Source organism: Myotis yumanensis, unplaced genomic scaffold (genome assembly GCF_028538775.1).
Source record: "Myotis yumanensis isolate MYYU_CA2020_CCGP unplaced genomic scaffold, mMyoYum1.0.hap1 SCAF_15, whole genome shotgun sequence".
Taxonomy (NCBI): Eukaryota; Metazoa; Chordata; class Mammalia; order Chiroptera; family Vespertilionidae; genus Myotis; species Myotis yumanensis.
The window spans coordinates 1,324,784-1,348,023 of NW_027223766.1; the positions used below are offsets into that span (position 1 = coordinate 1,324,784).

General features: G+C 49.3%; 1 protein-coding gene across 1 annotated transcript; it reads right to left on the reverse strand.

The window, feature by feature from the left end:
* Positions 1-816: 816 nt before the first annotated feature.
* Positions 817-21,318, reverse strand: DECR1 (2,4-dienoyl-CoA reductase 1). Its single transcript, XM_070391947.1, has 10 exons — positions 21,213-21,318; positions 10,054-10,256; positions 8,474-8,531; positions 8,281-8,367; positions 7,370-7,517; positions 3,997-4,096; positions 3,345-3,417; positions 1,537-1,683; positions 1,071-1,133; positions 817-974 (listed from the first exon to the last, which is right to left on the reverse strand). The coding sequence occupies exons 1-10, from the start codon at positions 21,261-21,263 to the stop codon at positions 915-917; spliced, it is 990 nt and encodes a 329-aa protein (XP_070248048.1). The 5' UTR covers positions 21,264-21,318; the 3' UTR covers positions 817-914.
* Positions 21,319-23,240: the final 1,922 nt, after the last annotated feature.

Below are 23,240 nucleotides of genomic sequence, written 5' to 3' on the forward strand. Positions count from 1 at the left end.
CGACACCCTCCCCTCGGAGGAACTGCAGCGGGAAGCGGGGCCCTCCTGGGAGCTGGGCCGAGGGGACAGGCAGCTGCTGAGCGTGACTGAGCCATTCCTAGGAAAGCAAAACAGTCCTTTTAAAACATAAGCTCGAAATTATAGCAGCAGAGACTTGAGGCTGTGGCTTTCTTATTATTTGATTCTCAGGATGACAAATCCGTCAAGGCACATACGAACTTAAATAAAATGATACACAAGGACACTTCTAAGCTCTGAGCGTCTTCATACAGAGAATCTGGTTTTCTTCTGAGGCGGGGACGGAAAGCGGCCTCCCGGGTTCCCATCTCTGAACTCTGGAGGAGATGAGTCACCTCCCCACACAGTGCCCCTGGGAGTGTGTTCATCACCCACCAGAACTCACTCTTCAGGGGTGTCTATCCTGGCGGCCAGTGAGTTCTAAGGGCAAAGGCTGCAGATCAGTCATACACCGAACAGAAAGCCGGCTACAAAGGGATGTGTCCGAATGAATACTGAGCAACCCAAAGAAGACTCGCAGGCCCATGGAAAGACAACAAGCAGACGGCAGAGTCCATTAGGCCCCCCCGACCTCGACTGCCTTCCTCTCAGGCCCATCCCTACAGGCCGATTTACCTGCCAGCCCGGCCTCCCGGTGCCTCCCACTGCCTCGCACGCCTCACCTCTGTCAGAGCCTTCACTCACTCCCCCCTTTTTCATGTTTAAAATAATTTTGAAGGAACCAGATCCCATCTCATGAATCTTGAATATACAATGCCTACCTACCACTGGCCTGGTACACAGCACACACTCAGTGAATGTTTGTTAATTAACAATTTATTAGACTTGAAAATATTCAAAAGAGTATAGGCAGTTTGTGTCGTTTCCACGGTAACCCAGAGGCAGGCCAGGGTGTCTCAGGAGCCTTTTGTCTTCCTGATCAGCTCTTCCATGGTGTCCCACTGCTCCTTGGTGACCTGACAAGAAAAGAAAGGGCAGCTTAACGTGTCCTCGCATGTGAGAGCTCAGCGTCCAGCTGCTAATAGCAGATGATATCCACGAAATGGCATTACCTTCTGCAGGCTGTTGAATTCTCCTGAGATAAATACTTCCTCCCCACCATCAAATCTAATGACCTGAAAATAAAAAATAAAAACTCTGAAATCAAATCCTTTCTCAAGTTTCTGAATCATTAGCCACTTTCTCATCCTTAGGTCTCTCAATCAAATGCCAAATTTTAAAGACAGACTTGATTAAACCTAAATTGATTTATTTTCCTTAGAATCTTCTTTCCACCATCTCTACAATTTCAAATTGTACCCAATCTTAAAGGCACGTCTACCAGAGTAATTTTTATTTAATAAAATGAATTTGTCAATAAATTGATTCCATAGGCTGAGCAATGTATATTACTACTTGATATTATTTAAAGCTAAGTAACGATTTCAGCCACATTCGTATTCAAGATCATTAGGATCGGTTCCACAATGTGCCTCCCTCCGCCTTCCCCTCCCAGCATGAGGAGGCCTCCGTGCTTACGGCCCCATTGATCCAGGAAGCGTAGTCGCTGCACAGGAAGGCGGCGAGGTTGGCCAGCTCCTCCACGGTCCCCAGGCGGCCGCAGGGGATCCTGTTCACCATCTCCTTCTCAAACGCTCCGGTCGGGTCCAGGCGGCTGAAGGCACCCTTGGCGATAAAGGAAATCATCAGGATGCATTTTTTAATGCCACGCCTTTCCCACTGAAGGAGCAAACTGGCATGAAGTGGCTACCTGTTCATGCCTTAGCTTTGTAAGCAACAGATAATTTTGCCAAATTCTTCCACAATAACTTTAGTTCAAAAGAGATAATTTTGTCTCATATTGACCTTAAAAAAATCACCTGAGAGTATAACCTTTTTAACCTGTTTCCTCAGCTGTAAAATCAGGACGCCTGTCTGGGCTGCCTCACACCATCACCGAGCGCCCCCAGGAGAGGCTAGGACTGCCCTCTGATGCGCACGAGCCCAGGCGGGGCTGGGGCCCCTGTCGCATGGCTTAGCAAACACAGAAAATGCCTCAAATAGCACATATTTAAGAGGACACTCCTTTTCTTCTCCTTTCTTCTCAAATAAGAGGAAAGAAGAAAACAAGTGTGCAGGGATATGAACAAGTAGACCCAGAGAGAGGAAAGCGCGGTGTAGCTTGTCCATCGCCAACAGCCCCTGCCTCCGGGGATGCCGAGGAGCAGATGGGGTGATTGCTGCCCCGGAGCCTGGAGGGGACCCGTCCTCGGTGACAGGCTGCTCCCGGGAGCCGCCGCCACCAGGGCAGGTGTGACGCACCCGGGACACAGAGGGCACCGGCCCAGCCCCGCTCCACTGCACTCACTCGGGAGCTTCTATTCTGTGGTTTCCTCTTTAAAAGGACATGCTTGTGATTCGCACCTCACTACAAACACTGTGGCAGATGCTTCTGGATCTTTCTCAGCTTCCTCAGCACCTTTGCACACAGTAGGCACTCAATCAATGCTGAGTAAATAGTAACATGCAGAGTCCTTCCTGGGTGGAGACCCTGGCGGAAGCTCCGTGACGAGAGGGCTGAGCACAGGGCCACCTGGGCAGGTGCTTGGACATAAGCTTTCGAGTTGCCAAACGAGCTATTCAATGACACTGCACACACTCAGGCGGTTGTCCTGAGCGTTTTCCACCTTTGAAACTGCCAAATACCCAATACAGCCATTTATTTCTGTGTTAACATTTAACACCCAGAACCGCCTACAACCCAAAGACTCCTTAGCATCATCGCCCCACGTGTTTCGAAACCTGGAACAAGTTACCGAGCTTCACCTCAGTCTCCAAACTACATCCAGACCGGGCTTAAGTCCCTGCTTTCCGTGGGAGCCGGTGTGAGGGCGCCGCACCGGGGTCGCGAGGGAGCGTGTTAGCCAGAGGGGCTCACCGGCGGCGCCCAGTGAGTTTGGGGAGTAAACAGGCCCAGACGAGGGTCAGAGCAGTGCTCCCTAGACTGGCCCAGGCCTCCAGGTAATCCCCACAGCACCTCGCAATCCCCTTATTCTTTTAAACAGCCGTCAAAGTCAGACTCTTTAAAACAAAGTAAAAATTAAGAACTATAAGATGCAGCAGAGCATTGAAGCAAATCAGACAAAATGCCACAACTGATGGCAGGAAAGCTCTCAGTAGATGAGACACTGAGTCTCGAGCGGCCTGCCTCCTGCCCGTCTCTCCGCCTGGAGAGTGCGAACCCCTCCCGGACCAGCTCGGGACGCAGGCCTCCCCGAACGGCCCCACACACCGTCAGCACAGACCCCGGCGTCACCTTCACACTCACAGGCGACAAGCAGACCCACCTTGGTCTTTATGGGCCCTGGTTGAATCACGTTGAATCGCATCCCATATCTACCCCACTCCGCTGCAAGAGACCTGAAAATTACAACAAACAACACGACATTTAGACGCCATGTTGAAAATAACAATACCCACCCTCAGGGCCTGCAGAGACCACACCCCGCCGCCGGCGCTGTGACTGCCCCTTGCGAAGGCCGAGGGAAAGGCCAGCGGTGGCCCCGCTGCAGAGCTCCCACCTCGGCTCGCCCAGCGCCACGCCCAGAGCCACACCCAGCGCCCAGCACCACGCCAAGAGCCACGCCCAGCGCCACACCCAGCGCCACGCCCAGAGCCACGCCTGTGCCACCCCCAGCGTCCAGCACCATGCCCAGCGCCACACCCAGCGCCCAGCACCACGCCCAGTGCCCAGCGCCACGCCCAGTGCCACCCCCAGGGCCCAGAGCAACGCCCAGCACCCAGCACCATGACCAGCGCCACGCCCAGTGCCCAGTGCCACGCGCCACGCCCAGCGCCAGCGCCAGCGCCAGCGGAAGCCTTGTGCGGAGGGGCCTCGCTCTGGGCTCAGTCCTGCGTGGACAGGGTAGTTCATGCTCCACGGGAGGAGGGAGGGGTTCGAGGACGTGGCCTAGCTGCCGAGCGGCACGGGTGACTCACTTGTTCAGGGCTTCCACCCCGGCCTTGGCGGAAGCGCTGGGCACCACGAAGCCCGACCCGCTCTCCGCGTAGATGGTGGTGATGGCGAGAAATGCTGCCCCTGGAATGGAAAGGACGGTCAGCAGCTACATCCGCAGGCTCTCACCGCGTCTCTCGGGGCGTGTCTCCTCGGCAAGGGCAGCAAAAGCAAAACTAACGTTGGGGGACCGCATGGAACTAAGCCGCCGGCACAGCAAAGGAAGCGTGAGCAAGACGAAGACAGCCGCTGAGTGGAGAGGATACTCCCAGAGGACATGGCGAATGGGGGTTAATATCCAAAATATAGAGAGAACTCATATAACTTAACCCCAAACCAGCGACCCAATTAACAAATGGGCAGAGACCTTTGTCTAAAGAGGACACAGAAAGCCAACAGACATATGAACGCTGCTCAGTGTCAGGACCATCCAGGAAATGCAAATTGAAGGCACAGGAGGCACCGCCTCACACCTGCAGAATGGCATTGCCAACCATCAGCGAGACAAGTGCTGGCGGGTGCGGGGAGAGAGGGCCTCGGCACGTTCTGTTGGTGGGTGCAGACTGGTGCAGCCACTTTGGAAAACAGTATGGAGGCGCCTCAAAAAATTAAAAGTAGAACTCCCATGTGACCCAGTGACTCCCATTCTAGGAATATATCTGAAGAAAATGAACACACTAATTCGAAAAGACAAACACCCTGTGTTCATGTAGTGCTACTGATCACAGCCGGTGTGGAAGCCGTCTAAGTGGACAGACACCTGGATAAGGACGCCGTGGCACATAGAGACAATGGAATATTAATCAGAATTAAAAAGAATAAAATCTTACCATCTGCAACACTATGGATGACCTAGAGCAGCAATTTTCAACCTTTTTCATCTCATGGCACACAAACTAATTATTAAAATTCTACAACACAGCAAAAAATATATTACATTTTTGCTGGTCTGACAAAAAAGAAAGGTATAATTTTGATTAATTCACACAGGATGGCTACTGCTGTGCTGGCTGTTGTCACTGTTCTATCGGACAACCTAAGCCTTAGGGGAAAGAAGCCAGTGCCTGACCACATAGTCAGGCAGTCACGTTGTAAAGCCCTCGCGGCACACGGGCTGGAAGTCCTGGCCTAGTCACTGGTCTTATGCGGAGTGAAATAAGTCTGACAGAGAGAGACAAATGCCATGTGATTTCCTGTGCATGCGGAGTCTACAAGCAAAACAACAAACAAACAAAACCGAAACAGACTCACAGATACACAGCCAGACTGCGGGGAGGAGGCTGGGGGCCGGTGGGAAGGAGTGGGTTGGAGGAACAGCTCGAAGGCACAGGGCAGTCACAGGTGTGTGCGTGCAGTGCAGGGCACACGTCGGCGAAACCGCGATAACCATGGACAGTGCCGGCGGGTAGCAGACTTATGGAGGTGAGACTGTAAGGTTTAGCTCCTTTCTTTTGATCTAGGGATCAAACATTCAGTATTTATCCTGCCCATGTCCTTTGTGACTAATTCTTAAATAACACCCCATATTAGTCTCTCTGTCAGTCTTCCCTCATTGCAAGTTCTCTCAGCTCTTTAATAAAATGAGGTATTCTTTTTCTCACTGTTTACTGCTATTCACCCTTGACCACGATAGCCTAGTGATGAGTGGGTCGCAGTGTGGTACTTTCTATGTCCCTCCCCAAAGAAGCCGTGCCCTCGCTGACCGTGCCGGGGTGTCTTCAGAAGCTTCCTGTCTCTTGCTTGTTGAGTATTGTTCATTTTGCTTAGAAACCTACTTTTGCCACATCCCCAATGCTGCCCAGCCCCGCTCAGGCCACAGTCCTTGGCCCTCAGGCACGGCCTCCCCAAGTCCTGCCTGCCAGCCATGCCCTCCAGCTGCCAGCACCCTCGCCTCCCACCCTCCTCGGCCCAACCACCTGGATGCTTCTGCTCACAGGTCACCAGCCTGCTGCTCTCGCGGGACCCCGGGGTCCCACACTTTGACATGTTCAGACGCCACCACACCCGCGTTCCTGGGCTGGGGCTCCGCCCAGAGAGACCCTGTGCGCTGAGCTCCACAGGCCGTGGAGCCAGGCCGTGAACCCCATAGCCACAGAAGCTATGACCGACAGGAATCTTGGAAGAGTAAAAACGGGCTTCCATCCTTTGAAAAGTTTTAGCGAATATATTTTTAATGAAGCCCATAGAATTTTAATCCAATGTGAGGAATAAAAATAGATCCGAGTCTGTTTTTAAATGAGACATTAATGAGAGAAGAAAGAAAAGTCAGAGAGAAGGCAGGCTCACCGGGTGGCTGAAGTGTAAGAGAGACAGGGAGACAAGAAACACAGTGATGAGAGACGGAGGTGGGGAGAAACCGAGAACAGAGAAGAGGGCCGAGGGGGGGATGAGTGAGATGTGGAGAAGGTCCGGTGGAGGGAGAAGAGGCCCAGAGACCAAGGTTCTGGGGCAGAAGGGACAGAGAGGGCTCAGCCAGGTGCTGTCTCCCGTCCCCATCACCCATCCTTTCTGAAAAATAAAGTAAAAAATAAAAATCACTCCAACTCCAACCTAGATCACATCCCCTTTGTGTGGGGGAATGGGTGGCCTGGGTTTGAATTTCAGTGATGGCTGGAGAACGTGCAGGAGTTCTCAGCGTGCACACACACACACACACACACACACGCACACACATGCACACACACAGACTTGTGCACACACACAGGCAGCTGAGGCCTCTCCAGCACCTGCTGTCTGTCCCCACACCCCTCCCCAAACTAAACGCAAATGTCTTCCTAGTAGCCCCTGTAAACCCACAGCCCTCAGCCTTCCATGGCTGTCCTCACCCGCCCACTCACCACGCAGAATCCTCATCTGCCCAGTAAGGCCTGATCTTCTAACGTCCTGAATTATCCCGCATCCATCCGTCCACGTGCAAGAAGAAACCAGCCTCCAGTGGTCCCCTCCTCTTGGCCACCCCCATTCCCCTGCCGGGTTGCGATAAGCTTCCCAACCATCCCTCCCTCATGAGGCACTTTCGAGAGATCCAAAGGAAATAACTGTTTCCTTCCGAATCAACACCAATTCCCTTGGCAACACGCCAGTTACACCCAGCGTGCCTCCCCCTCTCCCCCCGCTCTCCCTCCCGGCTCCGACCACCTCTGAAAACCCAGCTCAGCCAGACGGTCATCGGGGGAGAGCTGGCCACTCCCATGGCTCAATGCTCCTGACACGGACCCAGCTCACCCCAGCACAGGGAGGACCCTCCTCTCCGTGAGACAACCTTGTCCCGGGGTGGACACTGCCCTGACTTCTGTCCACGCGGCTGCCCACAAGCCCACGCACAGCAGCTGGGGACGGGGAGACGCGCAGTCCCACCTCGCTGTGCCTTAATGAGCTGCTTCCCCACTTCCAGGGTGACAAAGGCCGTGCCGTTCAGGACTATGTCGGTGATGGTTCTCCAGGCGTTGGGGGACAGTCTCTCCGTGGGAGAAATGAAGTTGCCCGCTGCATTGTTTATCACAACCTAGCAGAGGAGCAAGGCAGTCAGAGACCTGATGAGGGTCGTCACCCTGAAACGTGTTACCCGACGAACACAGTAAGACCAGTCTGCTGGGAACACCGAGATTGAGCCTGTGAAAACCTCCTGTCATTTTCCAAATTTCTGAATCCTACTTCTCTCAAAACCAGGATGCAGTCTGTTATTGAGGACATAAATAGAGGTGAACACCTACCATGTGACTACTTTACTTCAAGGGATCTCAGTTACAATACCTTTAATTTCAGCTTCACTCACCCAGAGACACTCCTGCTGCTGACCTGTGTCTCCTCTGCCTGTGCAGGCCCTGCCTCGCTCCGGGGCAGTGGGTACCATTGCTGTCTGTAACCTAAGAGCCTCCTCGGGAGCGGGGGGCGCCCACCCCTTACCTTCACCCCCAACCCCCGCAGCCTGAGAGCCCGCCCAGGTGAACCGAGAAGCCTGGGCCCGTGGGCTCCTTGTTTGTATTATTCTCCACGACAGACACGACCAAGCTCATTAGGCAACCAAGAGCCCTTTAAGCTACACTGTGCTCCGGCCCAGGGCTCTGGGTGGTCACACTCCGATGAATAGCGGAAGGTGCGGTTTGCTCTGCGGACCGCCCGAAGGCCTGGCAGCGGCGGTTCTGATCGGGCCTGTTTAAGCGGCGCCGCGGCGCTGCGCACCGCATCGCAGGAGTCGGCAGGCGCACCCGCACCCGCACCCACACCCACGGGAACCCCCGCACCCACGGGCGCATCGCCACGCTCACATCAGGGAGGCCCGCCACGCTGATCAGCTCCGACACGGCGCTGCGGACCATGTCAGGGTCCCGCACATCACACTGCACCGCCCGAACCTGCGAAGTAACAGACAAAGGAAGCCGCTCTGATGCCTGAGGCAAGACCGCGCATAGGTTGGTTACGAGACTCCTGAGTCGCGCTGAACAACCCGCTCCCATGTACCTCATTTCCAGTTTGAGAAGAAATGTGCTCTGCAGTGGCTCTCAGAACATCAATCTTCCTAAAAACAAGCACACGGTATCCTTTGCATGAGTTCTAAAATGATGTCACATATTTTTTCTTTTTAATTCCACAAATTAGAACACAAAGACAGTCTATAGCTTAAAGGGATGCATTTTTGAGAATATACAAAAGCTACATATAAATCAGTTTGAATGAATGCATTTTTCTAAAAGTCTGATTCAAACAAATTTACATACTAATGTATTGAATTACATTTAAACCAGTTATTTTATATCTGCTCATAGGTTTAAGATTTTTTCCTTAATTACAATCATTTATATCGGTTCCCAAGGCTGCTTTAGAAAGAAAACACATCCATGTAAATGTAAGCCTACACCACCCTATAGACTAGATTCTGTGAGAGTAGATTTCAGACCAAATGGATGCACATAGTGCATTGTGTGCATTCAGGACCTCGTACTCTTGAAAGAAAGATAAAAAGTAACCGCGAGTGTCGATTATTGTGGGGAAGCAAGGGGCTTGGTTGGAATGTCTGTAAGGAGGATTCTCCAAAAGGTCGGGGCCTCCAGGGGGAGTTGGCTGAAGGTGGCTGCCCTGCCTTGACTTTTCCAAACAAGTCTGGGCCCCGGGTGTTTGCTGGAATCTGTATGCTTAGTCTTCAGACGTCCTTGCTTAAAGGACATTGCAGACACGTGTGTCTTCTCAAGGATGCTTATCCTGCTGATCATATCTAACAGTTCATTTTAGTTCAAGCTGTTGCTACAATAAAAGCCTAAGGAGGCAGGCAAATGGAGCTGTCTGGTCCTTTAGCCAGGCAGTCCCTTAGCCCTCCCTTTCACAGAAATGTGTGTCAGAATAATAAACATCCGTCGCTCAGGGTCTGCTGGTCAGCCCCGGCAGGTTATGTAGTGTTTCAAAAAAGGGTTTGCCACACTTAAAAATATTACAGCATAAACAAAAACAAAAACGGTCTGGCCAATTTGCATTCATCAAAGGCAATTCCTTTGGCCCTTGTAAATTGCACAGCAGCTGTAATCACACTGCAACTACCTCCTCCCAATGTCTGCACTGTTCAAAACAGAAGAGGGGAGGTTTTGCCCATCTCTCAAGCTCTAGACTTACAGTTGGAACAACCAGGGCGGACCTCTGAGAAACTCCTTCCACGTGGCCTCACCCTTCCCACCGTCATCACAACCACAGGTGTGTGAAATATCGTCCATCTGATAGGACACGAAGGACTAAACCCATCATCCCCACACAGAGCTGCCCTCTGAAGCAGTAACTACAATCACTCCCACCGAGAGCAAAGCAGCCTCCACGTGGTACTTTTCAGCTTCACCTCCATGTACAAAAAAAGTTCCCTCCCTGCGGCTGGGAAATGCACTAATCAGCTGCTCCAGGATCCATCATTACCTCAAGCTGTAACAGGCTTCCCAAGGAGACTGACTTAATAACAGAGCGGATGTGTCACAGCAGGTAAGATGCAAAACAAACAACTCTGGCCGACTGTTTCCATCCTGAGGCTGGGAGCCTGCCTCAGGCACCTGCCGGCGACTCACCTGCTGGCTATCACACAGCGTGCCCCCAGGCTGGACAGGAGCGTGGTCATCCCTCGGCCAAGGCCGGTGCCTCCCCCGGTGATGAAGGCCACTTTCCCCTGAAAACTGTTAGGTGGCAGCATCGCTTTTTGAAGGGGTGGAAAGAATTTAGACTGAAAAGCGTCACTGCTTTGATATAATATTTTTGTTCCATAACTGAAAAACTAAAAGAGAAAAAAATGAATTGAAATTTGCATAAGAGGTGAACTTCCAAACACTAACTCTTTAATATTATGCAAATTCCTGGATTAACACAACTCCCTGCTACCATGTTGGCATTGTATTTAATCAATTTTTACTCTTTCCTGTCGGAATGTTTAGTGACATAGAGGCCTGGTTAAAAGCACGGGCTCTGGAGCGATACGACGTAGCACAGGACTTTCTCCCCAGTAGAACAGCCGTCAGCAAGTTATGTAACTTCTTTGCGCCTCAGCTTCTTCTACAAATGGAGACAATAACAGAACCTTCCCCACAGGATGCTTGTGAGGATTTCATGAGTTGATATAAGTAAAATACCTACAACACTGTTTAGCACACACTAAGCACTCTATAAATGCCAGCTTTATTATTGGCGGGTGTTTTACTTAAATTTATCATTAAAAAGCTAACATAAAGCATATATGCCTTTTAACAAAAATATTTTGGATAAAGATCACATACTGCCTTTGAATCACTGAAGACAATCATAAAAAGTTCTTTATAAGGTTTATTAAGTCAAATGCCTCTTCCGATGTAGCCTTCTGGATGATAAATCTAGATAAACTATTTCTGTTATATTTATTTTATCTTTTTTAAAATATGCTTTTATTGATTTTAGAGAGGAAGAGAGAAATGGAAAAATCAATGAGAGAGAAACATCGATTAGCTGCCTCCTGCGCACCCCCTACTAGTGATCAAGCCTGCAACCTGGGCATGTGTTCTGACTGGGAATTGAAATGTGTACATTTTGGTGCATGAGACGATGCTCCAACCAAGTCACACTGGCCAGGGCTCTGCTATATTTAAAATGGGAGGGTGGGGAGGACCAAAACATTTTGAACTAAAAAATATTTGCATTGCCCTCTCTTATAGTTTACAGCTCACACTCTCACATTACTTGAGGAAACCACTGCCATCTTCTCACCTCTATATATATATAAAAGCCTAAACAACCGTTAACAACTGAACAACCAGAAAAACCAGTTGACCAGTCACTATGATGGCACACTGACCACCAGGAGGCAGACACTCAACACAGTCCGTTCCTTCCATGCCAGGCCTGGCGACCGTCATCTTTGGGGTCTGGGCTGGGACAGGGAACCAGAGGTGGGTGGTGGCAGACACGGCCCCTTTCCCGGGGGGCCAAGGGCTGGCTCCCTCCTTGGGGCTGGCAGCAGCCAACCCCCTGTACCCTGTCCCTCCCCCTGGCTGGCAGACCCCGATCGGCCCAGCCCTGATCGGCCCTGATTGCCGGCCAAACCTAGGGACCACATCTGTGCACAAATTCATGCACCGGCCTCTCGTTTAATTATAAAAACAAACTTTAATTGTTGAGCAAATAACAAACAATAAAGAGGCAACACTCTTAGGTGCTTCCCACGTGTCAGAATTAGATATCAAACTGACCAACCTTCCCCACCCGTGAAGCCGGCAGTGCTTTTACCCCATTGCACAGGAGGGGCCCGGATGCAGAAGGAAGATTCCAACATGGTGGATGCCATCGCCTGTGAGCCACCTCTCTCCACTCACTGAGCTCCTATTAAGCTCAATAATCACGCCAAAGGCATGTGATAGTCCCATAAGTATAATTTGATTTTATTGTCAGGGAAAAAATTATTAAAAGACAAAATCTGAGGAGCATAAAATAATTGGTGGAGATACATGTGCAACTCTGGTTTCTTTCCTTTGGCTCCATGTATTGTTTTTTTGTCCGAGCATGAAATCCATGCAGCCCACAGTGATCCTTCTCCACCTAAGTGGCAGGGGGACTGAGGCTGCCACGGCCCAGAGCTATTCCATTAGGATGATGAATCGGGAAATTTCCTTGAGTAGGCTGGTGAGTTTGTCATTACCAAGTGATAATGAAAAAATGGGTTCTCATTTCCCACAGGCTCTACTTATTTAGTGTTGATTTGTATGGGTAATTTGATGTGGTACTATATGAAAGATAAATTAAACAAAATATTTGCATACAAACTTGCTTTTTTTATTTATTGTAAAAGATTTCTCAATTTCCTAATGTGCAGGTTAAAGGCTATAAAGATAAAAATAATAACATTTGATAAAAATAATTCCTGCCCAGCTGGCGTAGTTCAGTGGTTGACCTATGAACCAGCAGGTCACGGTTCGATTCCCAGTCAGGGCTACTGACCCTGACTCCCTTTCCCCACCATGAAAAGTGAAGAAACTGACATGCTACTTTAATCCACATGACCTTCTGATCATTCTCAGCATATATGCTGCTGAGTATTAAATTCAAGCCATCTGTCTGCTTAAAAGCAAGTTGATTTCAACATTAAGATTCAAAGAAATGAACAGACCTCACTGGATCTTGTATCTAATCTCTTCTCCCTACAGAGAAGGATCCTGAATAAACTGAAACAGCATGTTGGCTATTTCACTTGAGTCTTAAAAAGTGAATACAAAGTAGTCTTTTATGGGTTTTCAAATCTCACTGTGGTTTTTCTGGATATAAGTTGTTTTTGAGAATGGAAAGACCACCTTTCCTATCAAGATTGATCTTTAAATCTCTAAAATTCTTAACCCAAGTCTTCCAATTTTGGCAATACAAATTTATATTTTAGTTAAGAGTTCTGAAATCTCCCCAAAACAAGGTTAGCCATCACCTGCCTCCCCACCCACACTCATCTCTCACCTACATCCTGTAAACCGCACCCCCTTCCCCACCCTCCGTCAGCGCCTGGGAGAGCAACCCTGCTTCTCACCCTCAGAGTGCGATCCTGAGAGTCTTGTCTGTCTCTTCCCTACAGGATGAAGGCTGAGACCAACGAGATTTATTCCTAAGTTCCTTAAGTATTTTGGCTTGTCTAAAATGCCTAGAATAAACACTATAATATAGGTACATTGGTGACTCTAGACCACAGGTCTTTTCTTAGGCCTGCCTGTGTTTTTAAAAATTTAAGCCAATATTTCAAAATTGGGAAAATTCAGATAAAACTCAGCTGTTCCAACAGTGAAGTCTACCTTAACCTGGCTGAGACCCCCCCACCCTCACCCCCCACCCCTGCAGAGAGCCCTGGGCCCTAGGGGCCTCCACGGTACAGGGCCTCTGAGACCTGAGACAGGTGAGGTGACTCCTTGTCTAAGAAAAACCCAAGAAACCAATACAGGAAAGAAGGGGGGAATCATGGTGTAATTTTACACCATAGAAAAGTTTCTGAAGTCTCATGTAAAAACATTTCTGTAAACATCACTGTTTAATGTTTTAGGTACATTATTAAGAAAATCCAGTTTCAAATCTGTAAAAACCACATAATCATAGACCCTCGTAAAGTTGTGGATCTAAGTCAATATTTAAATACTGCTTGGCTTAGCTGTTTCCTCATCATTGTTTACTACCAGAGGCCCAATGCATGAAATTCGTGCACTCGAGGGGGTCCCTCAGCCTGGCCGGGGCCCTCTCACAGTCCAGGAGCCCTCAGGGATGTCTGACTGACATCCCATAGGGAGCGGGCCTAAGCCATCAATCGGACATCCTTAGCACTGCGGTGGAGGCGGGCTCCTGCCGCTGCTGTGCTTGCCAGCCATGAGCTGGCTTCTGGCTGGGCAGCGCTCCCCCTGTGAGAGCACACTGACTACCAAGGGGCAGCTCCTGCATTGAGCATCTGCCCCCTGGTGGTCAGTACACATCACAGTGATCAGTTCCACTGTTTGGTCAATTTGCATATTAGCCTTTTATTATATACAACTAGAGGCCCAGTGCATGAAATTCAAAGGGATCAGGCCTAAACCAGCAGTCAGACATCCCTCTCATAATCCGGGACCACTGGCTCCTAACCACTCGCCTGCCTGCCTGCCTGATTGATTGCCCCTAACCACTCCCCTGCTGACCTGATCGCCCCCAACTGCCCTCCCCTGCCAGCCCGATCGCCCCCAACTGCCCTTTCCTGTCATGACCCGCCACCTCTGCTGGGACCCGCCTCCTCCATGCTGCACGGAGCTGAAGGACCCCCAGGCCTCACGGCATGGAGCGGCCACCAGGCCCCGCCTCTGCTGTGAGAGTGGCCATCTTGTGGCGGCCATCTTGTGATGATGTTGTGTGCGAGGGCCACCTAGGCTTTTATTAGTATAGATTGCCTGGGCCTCCACATTAACATCCCTTTCCTCAAAAACATAAAAGTCCTCCAGAATTAAAAATACACAAATTAGCCCTGTCCTGTGTGGCTCAGGGGGATGGGCATTGTCCATGCATGAAAAGGTGGCCAGTTGGATTCCTGGTCAGGGCACATGCCCGGGTTGTGGAGTATATCCCCAATAGGGGATGTGCAGGAGGCAGCCAATAGATGTTTCACTCTCACATCCATGTTTCTCTCTTCCTTCCTCTCTCTAAAAATCAATAAAAATATATTTTAAAAAATTTAACTCATTAGCATGACATTCGAGCTGTTGGACAACATGGCCTCAGTCCTCTCCACCAGGTCCCAGGTAGGGAAGTAATCTGTGTTCCCCAACCCCTCGGCACCCTGACCCTCGCCAAGCACGGTCACCTCCGGCCTTTGCTCCTCCTTTCTTTTCAGCCCAACCTCTCACGTTCTTTCTCAACCTGCGGAGTCAGCCTTCAAAACCAAGCAAAGTGTCAGGAGCTCTGTTGACACTTTAAAACTGGTGCCTCTTTAAAAATGGGTCGAATGACCCCCTCCCTGCACCAGGGTGAAGGCTCTGCCCTGGACTCTGCCACCGGAAGGCGGACGGGTCTCATTCCCTCTGGGCTGGGTCTCTGGCACCAAAGATCGGGCCTCTTTCAGCACATGCTTGTTTGTTTGCTTGTGACACGAATGGCCAGGCTCCAACGCCAGCGGAGCTGGGGGAGAGCAGAGAAGCCAGTCTTAAGCAGCCATGCAGTTCAAACTAGCTCTTTCCCCTGGTTTCAACAAGTTAAAGTAGTTGTTTCCATTGATTTTAAATAACGGCATCTTGAAATTAGTTTACATCTCAGGGAAAAAATCCAATCTATTGATATGAGTATTAAGAAGTCATTTGCTTATAGAAAAACTAGGCAAAGAGCTTTAAAAGATAGTCTACACAAAGAAAATACATACAAGCACACTTATAGCTAAGTACTCACATTTAAGCACAAGAAGATACCTTTTTCTCTTACCAGATTATTGAGGTTCAAGATTTTATAATACATGACACAAGAAACAGCTTATTAAAGTCACTCTTATAATCTGTTGATATACATTGGGACAATTTCTTCAGAGGCCAATTGGCAACATTTATCAAAATGTTAATTATAAATACCCTTTGAACCAGCAGCTCCACGATTGGGGATTTTTCTGACAGATATACTCACTCATTTGGGGGGAGAAAGAAGCAATGTTCAAAGTGACAGGCCAGGGAGGACATTGGCTCAGGCCGACTAGAAAGTCCCGAACGAGACAGTGGCCCCAGCCTCACTGCGTGGAACAGCCTGCGGTCACCCTATTTGACTCAACAGGAGGCAGCTGCACCGAGGGCGAGACAGCAGGCCACCGATCACAACAATCACAACGGCGCCTGCAGCCCACAGCCTCCACGGCCAGCACTAGAAGGGCTGAAGGACAAGAGCTCTTCCAATCAGCTAGGACACCTGAATCCCTCAGCCTCCGCCCCTTGCGGTTTTGGCGCATAAAATTCAACCCCAAGGACAGCAGAGGCTGAGTCCCAGCCTTCCCTGGTTGTGGCTCCATCCCGCCCCCCCCCCCCCCCAACCCTTCCCTCTAATAAACTCCCTCTTGCTCACTGCGTCCACCTAATTCCCTGAGCGACTCCAATCTTACATAGATATCCACTAAGATAAAAATAAAATTAAAATAGCTAGTCTATTTATAATCACATCAAAAAGAACAAAATACTAATATATTTAATTAAAGCAGTGTAAGACTTGTAAAGATACCTGTGTTCATGGATTGAAAATGATCTACAGATTCCATTTCTATCGAAATCCCAGTGGGCTTTTACAAAAGTTGACACACTTATCCTGAAATTCATTACTGTTATTATTTTTTAGGGATCAGATATACAAGGGGCTCAAAGTAGTCCAACATATTCATTAAAGCATCGCTTGTAACAGGAAAGGCTAGAAAACAAATCTGCATTTCCATAGGGAATATAATTAATCAATCAGGACTCAGCCATATAACAAAATCCGGTGCATCTATTAGAAGCTAGAACTCACGTTAATGTAAACATTGTTACATATATATTGTTTACACAATCACTCAACTATTACTTGTTGAGGAAATTCTGTTAAGCAACATGTTCCATTTGTGTGATTTTTTAATGAGGGTCTCTTCATACACATGTTGATATATGCACAGAAGTTGCTGGAAGGACCACAAGAAACCAGCCCTCGGCACCCTGACCCTCGCCAAGCACGGTCACCTCTGGCCTCTGCTCCTCCTTTCTTTTCAGCCTCAACCTCTCACGTTCTTTCTCAACCGGCGGAGTCAGCCTTCAAAACCAAGCAAAGTGTCAGGAGCTCTGTTGACACTTTAAAACTGGTGCCTCTTTAAAAATGGGTTGAAAATAAAATAAAATAAAAATGGGTCACATGACGCCCTCCCTACACCAGGGTGAAGGCTCCACCCTGGACTCCAGGAAGACAGACCCAATGGGGCTCATGGCAGGGCCTCCCAGGGGAGGGGCCTACAGGACAGTCACTGCTGATGCTTGTGTGCTGATGAGTGCTTGATATGCTCATTCATTTTTCATTTAAAAGTTAACAAGCCCTGGCCGGGGGGTGTGGCTCGATTGGTTGGGCATCATGCCATGCACGGAAAGGTCGCTGGTTCCACTTCAGGTCAGGCACATGCAGGGGTTGTGGGCTCGATCCCCAGGAGGGGGTGTGCAGGAGGCAGCCGATTGTTTCACTCTCACATTGATGTTTCTCTCTCTCTAAAAATCAATAAAACTATTTTTTTTAGGTTAAAAAAAAATCTGCCCTATCTGGTTTGGCTTAATGGATAGAACATCAGCCCCCAGATCGAAGGATCTCAGGTTCGATTCCGGTCAAGGGCACTTACCTTGGTTGCAGACCCTGGTGAGGGTGAGTGCAGGAGGCAACCAATTAATGTGTTGCTCTCACATTGATGTTTCGCTCTGTGTCTCCCTCTCCTTCCCACTCTCTCTAAAAATCAATGGAACAATATCCTTGGGTGAGGATTAACAAAACAAAACAAAAAGTTTTAAAAAATCAAATCACATATGCAAGTTCACAATAGAGGAAGGGTAGAGGAAAACGGCATTGTAGCAAGAAAACTGGCCTAGAGGCAGTGTGATGGTAAGGACGCATGACCTATTTGAAGTGTGAGTACTCTCTATTCCACAACTAAGTGTGAGCTATGTTTATAAGACAATGGAATATTACCATATCCATTCTTAAAGTTTCTAACTACCTGTTGGTTTAGGTCAAAATAAATATTTTTCAGATCAAATTTACCCAAACTGATATTCCCATAAGTGAACTTGGCCTTAAATGTCACATAAAAATGGCAGCTTGGTAAAGACCGGACAACTTTATTTCTCAAAGGATGACTTTGGGAAAATGCATATCTTTGCATTCTCAAAGCAACTCATACAGTCCATGCACACAGTGAGCCTCCAGTCACCACCTCCCGATGAACTCTGTCCAGCTGCTAGAAGGCACTGTCTGTGCCATGCATGCCTTCTGTTCACTGCCCAGACCACCGTGGATGGGTCACAGGGGGAAGGGGCCGCTAGAGGAGACCTGCTGATGCTCCACTGCACCGAGGCAGAGGACAGCCCTGCCGAAGGAGGGACACCCCCACTAATGCCGACAGTGTGTAAACATCACAAAATGAAGGAGCCCAATCTGCCCCCGCTCCGGCTCCCCACCAGCCGTGTAGGCTCCGGCTCTGTGCTGAGGTCTGCGCTCCTCCACTGGCTCCTTAACTTAGGGGCTTCCCAGATGTGCTAAGCGTCTGCAGAACACAGACCTCTTGCCACAGCAACACAAAGGCCCAGCCGAGCAAATCTAAAAGGCGGTGAACTGGCCCCTGGCCCCAGTGCGGAGGCTGGGCTATGCAGCTGCTGCGAGTAGCAAGGCTGGACTTACATTGCTGAGTAATGACACATCTTACAGCAACAAACGGGAGGCCTGGGAACAGCAGTTGCCCTGTGTGCAGGGGATACTTGCCGCTTTTTGTGAGTTATCTGTCTGCAGTTAGATGTGCACCGAGCAGATGCTTCGCCGATCCTCCACAATCCAGGGAGATGGAGTCAGAGAGGAATTTGCAGGCAGTTTGAAATTTTCAGCTGGAGTCTCACTCCTTCTGACCTTTCATTCAGATCATCTCTTATTTATCCCTCTCACGTGAGCCAAAACTAACATGACTCTTTTTTGTTAGTCATGTTAGTTAGAAACAGAACTCCTGCTCTTGAAGGGGTTTATTTTGACTTGGGAATGTGCTTATTAAAAAATGCAGCAGCGAACAAACCAGATGAGATCCTTGCCTCCAGGCGGCTTTTATTCTGGAATTTTTAACTGTATAAAGAAAGACTTCTTAGGCTTTCCAGAGAGAAGAGAAGCACAAATAAGGGGGCAAATCCAGCCGGCCTTACACTTCTCCCAACAACATGCGGTACCAGAAGACAATGAACCGATGTTTAGTTCTAAGGGGAAAATAAATGTGATACATTCAAGCCGAATGATGCCTGGACACCAGTCCTTTTCCCTGCAGTCGGGTATCTGGAATGACAGTCACCCAAGGTCACCATAACACCTTATTGTTGTTGTTGTTTAAATTTATTTAACTGTAACACCTGAATTCATATTGACCAGGTATCATTTTCATAAAAATAGTAAAGTTATTACTTTTATGAAAGCAAAAGAAAAAGAAGCATCACAGATACCAAAGAGTGAACTGACAAAGGAAGAATGGCAAATTAAAAAGAAAAGTGAACTTGAGCTTACTGCACGAGATGGAGGCTGGCACTTCCTACCGACTCCAGTTTATTTTTCTGACTGATCTTGCTCTTACACAAATTGATTTTAAGGTGCACTCATGGGTCAGCATCCCTAGGTTAAAACAATACACGGGGCTCAATGACAGGAGGTACCTTTTTCAACACCAAAGAATGCTCAACACTTAGTAGGCACTTAATTAGCATTTCCTGATACACAAGTGGATAAATGAATGTTTTCCTCAATACAACTGAGAGCAGGATTTTAATTCAATTTTTTAAATCTTTGTCCCCAGGGCCAGGCACAGAGCCAGTTCTGAATGTTTGTTTTGTAGCTAACCACACAATTTAACACAGCACCTCTTTTTCTTTTTTTTTAAATCCTCACCCAAGGATATTTTTCCATTGATTTTTAGAGAGAATGGAAAGACAGAGAGAAATATTGATGTGAGAGAAACACATCAATTGCTTGCCTCCTGCAGGCCCTCTGACCAGAGACTGGGCCTGAGCCGGGAGGAGCCTGTGACCCCCAAACACGCCCTCGTCCAGAATCGAACCGAGGACCCTTTAGTCCACAGGCCGACACTCTATCCACTGAGCCAAACCGGCTAGGGCAGCACAGTACTTCTTAAATAGGATGTGTAACAAAAGAAACATTTCTCTTGGTTCTTGGTAACAAAAGTATTCAAATGAGGGGTTTCAAGCTGTGTTTGCACACACATACAATTCCAGCTTCACTGATGTTTGAAGTCCTCTCCCAGGAATTCAAACGGAGGGACCCACCACCCATCGCAACAGGGTTTCTTGCCTCCAAACCCCCATTCTCAACATTTTTCTTAAGTAAAGGAATTTCAGAATTGTCAGATTGCAATTAGTTTTTAAAGGGGTTCATTTTCTCCCTCAGCCTGCACTGTCTAATGGTGTCAGAGAGCTGGGGTGCAGCGTGTGGGAGCTATTACCACACTCTGGGCGGTTGGTGTTGGAGACTTTCCACCAGAGGGCTGCTGGAGGACTGACATGAGAAGGAGTCAGAAATCATTAATTAGCGTCTCTGATTACGACCTATAACCTAAATCTTCACAGGAAGAGGAACCGGTATCAGCAAAGCCACAGCCCTGAGCAGATCTTTTACAAAGAAAGCTGTGTCACTTGGGAGACTCATCAGACCGTTTCGCGTGTTCTCCTTACTTGGGATTTATCCTTTTCCAAGAAAGAACACCAGGGTGCCCCGTTCTATCCAACTGTCAGAAGTGCTCCCACTGGCAGGTTATTTTTTGTGCCTGGCAGGGACCCGGGCCTCTTGGGTTGGTTGAGTCGGGGTTTTGTTTAGTTGGGGGAGGGGCTATCGGACATTCTCCTTTCCCGGTTCCATTCCTCCGCCCCTCCGCCCCTGCCGCCCGCCCTCCCGCGCGCTGTCTGCAGGCCGAGGTCCTGGGTGCACCGGTGCGCGCTGCCCAGCACCGCGTCCGACAGCGGGGTGCTGATCTTTTTTTCCTCTTTTTATGTGAATTTGTTTGTATTAATGTTTTTTAATTATTGATTTCAGAGAGGAAGGGAGAGGGAAAGAGAGATAGAAACATCAATGATGAGAGAGAATCATTGATTGGCTGCTCCTGCAAGCCCCCCACTGGGACCAAGCCCGAAGGAGACCCAGGCATGTGCCCTTGACCGGAATCGAACCTGGGTCCCTTCAGTCCACAGTCCACTGGGCCAAACCAGCGAGGGCTGCACTAATGTTCAGTCGCACAGAAGCACAAGATGGAGTTTCCCTCTTAAGAAAGGGCCTGCTCCGGCCAGTGACCCGCCGCGTGCGCTCGGTCCCTTTGTCCCAGTTGGCACACGCCTGGGAACGGGACGACCCTGAGAACCGCGGCGGGCCCATACTCCTCGCGCCAGGACCCCCGTCCCCGCCCCGGGCCCCGGACGCCGCCCCGAGGCAGGCACAAGCAGGGTGCTCGCGGGGACCCCCCGAGCCGCCCCCTCCAGCGCCGCCTTACCCGCCGAGGACCGCGACCTCGAGCAAAGGAAACCCGACCCAGCAGCGCCATGGCCGGAGCAGGACACGTCGGAAACGCTGCCCGGAGCAGGGCAGTGAACGCGGGCGTGGCCTGAGTCGGGGGCGTGGCTAGGACCAGGGTCAGGGTCGAGGTCGGGGCGTTGCTGAGACCGGGGCGGGGCAAGGAGTGTGTCTGAGACCGGGGGCGGGGCCAGGGGCGTGTCTGAGACCGGGGGCGGGGCCAGGGCTAGGGGGCGTGTCTGAGACGGGGCGGGGGCGGGGCGTGTCTGAGACCGGGGCGGGGGCGGGGCGTGTCTGAGGGCGGGGCGGGGCTGAGCCGGAAGGTGCTGGCCGAGCTGGGGCCTGGTGGACTAGGCTGCGGATGCCCGGCGCCTCCCCGCTCGCCTGAGCAGGTGCTGCGGGGCTGGGCTCTCCGCGATCCTTCGCTCTCTGTAGTTGTACCGGGTGCGGTGCGGGCGGCCTGGCGGTGTCCTCGTAGGGTGCTGTGACGTCACCCTTAGGCTCGGGGGCATGGCCGGAACCCCAGTCAGGTTGGATCCACAGTGTATTGGAGGCTGTGGTGAGCATGTATATCCTCCAGAAAAGTAACAAGAAAACCCCTACAAATTGTTTTGGTCCACAAAATCAGTGAAATTTAGGGATTCTGCAGCCTGGGGCACACTTTTTTGTTTTCTATTTTTAAAAGATTTGCTAATTCTTGCTCATATTTTCTTTAAAAATATTAACTGTCATATTTAGATCTACTATCCATACGGAGGTTTTTTTTGTATGTTTGTGAAATATAGGGCCTGTCTTCATATCTTCTGTAGTGTTAACTAATACCCCCAGATCATGATTGGAAAACAAAACCACACAACACAAGGCCTTCGCACCATTGCTCTGTATTGTTACTTTTGAAAAATTAAATTATACAAGTGGATGTTTTTTGGGTCTTAACTATAACTTACAATACATTTTGTTACATTACAGAATACTTTTACTTTTAAAAACCAGAACTTATATGATCACAAGTGTGCTCTAGGGCAGCGGTCCCCAACTGGTGGTCCACGGACCATAGGTGGTCTGTGAGGTCCGAAAGGTTGGCGACTGCGACCGCTGCTCTAGGGTGCAGGATGTGGGGTGCAGGCTGTGGAATGGATGGGCACAGGAGGGTGGTGAAGGATTAGGGACTCCTGGATTGGGAGCAGAGCCTACAACAGTTAGGTCCAAGTGGAAGTGGAAAGAATTCAGCTCCTGATTAGATGAAAGTGTAACATTATGAAACAGAGGTTGGGAGAGGTTGATTTGAACTTGGAGAAGAATAAAGATAATAAGTTAACGGGTGAAATCCTTATCTTTACCATAATCATCATTACCATCATTAGGATCCATACAAAGGAATGACTGCAATTTAAGAAACTGCAAACCCATGGAATATGTAAGTGGTGTTAGGGTTTTGGGGCCCGTAATGTGGACTATGAAAGAATTCACAACTGCAAGAAGAGACAGATGCACAGAGGAAGTTTATTTTTACTTTCCCCAAGGAAAAGGGCCCCGTGCGTTGCTAATCATAAAAGGGCAAAGAACAAAAGCAGCTCCCCCTTTTAACGCTTTGGCTGCTGTTGCTAGGTGACAAGGAAGGGGGTGGGGCTGAAATTGGACATCAGGGGGGTTGTAGTTTGTTCTTCAGGAGACAACCAAGGCAGATGTCCTAGAGAGATGTCTTTATCAGTATCTCCACCCAAGCGTGTAAAAGATGCTTAGAGTAAAAGTTAGGAAGAGTTCCACAGAGGCTTGTTTGAAGAGGAGGGGGAAGGAAACTTTCTACTAATTAGAGACTTGTTGGTGTGAATTACCCGAGTTGTAAAAAAACAAAACAAAACACACACACCCCAAAACAACAGCAGAGAGGAGGTGTATGCAAGAATGTAGTCTTGAGCGTAACTTATCTTGTCTTCCAATTTGAACAGAGGGGCTGTTTGAGTCAGAGGAGCTAACATGTTGGGGTTTAATTACCAGGAGCTTCCCA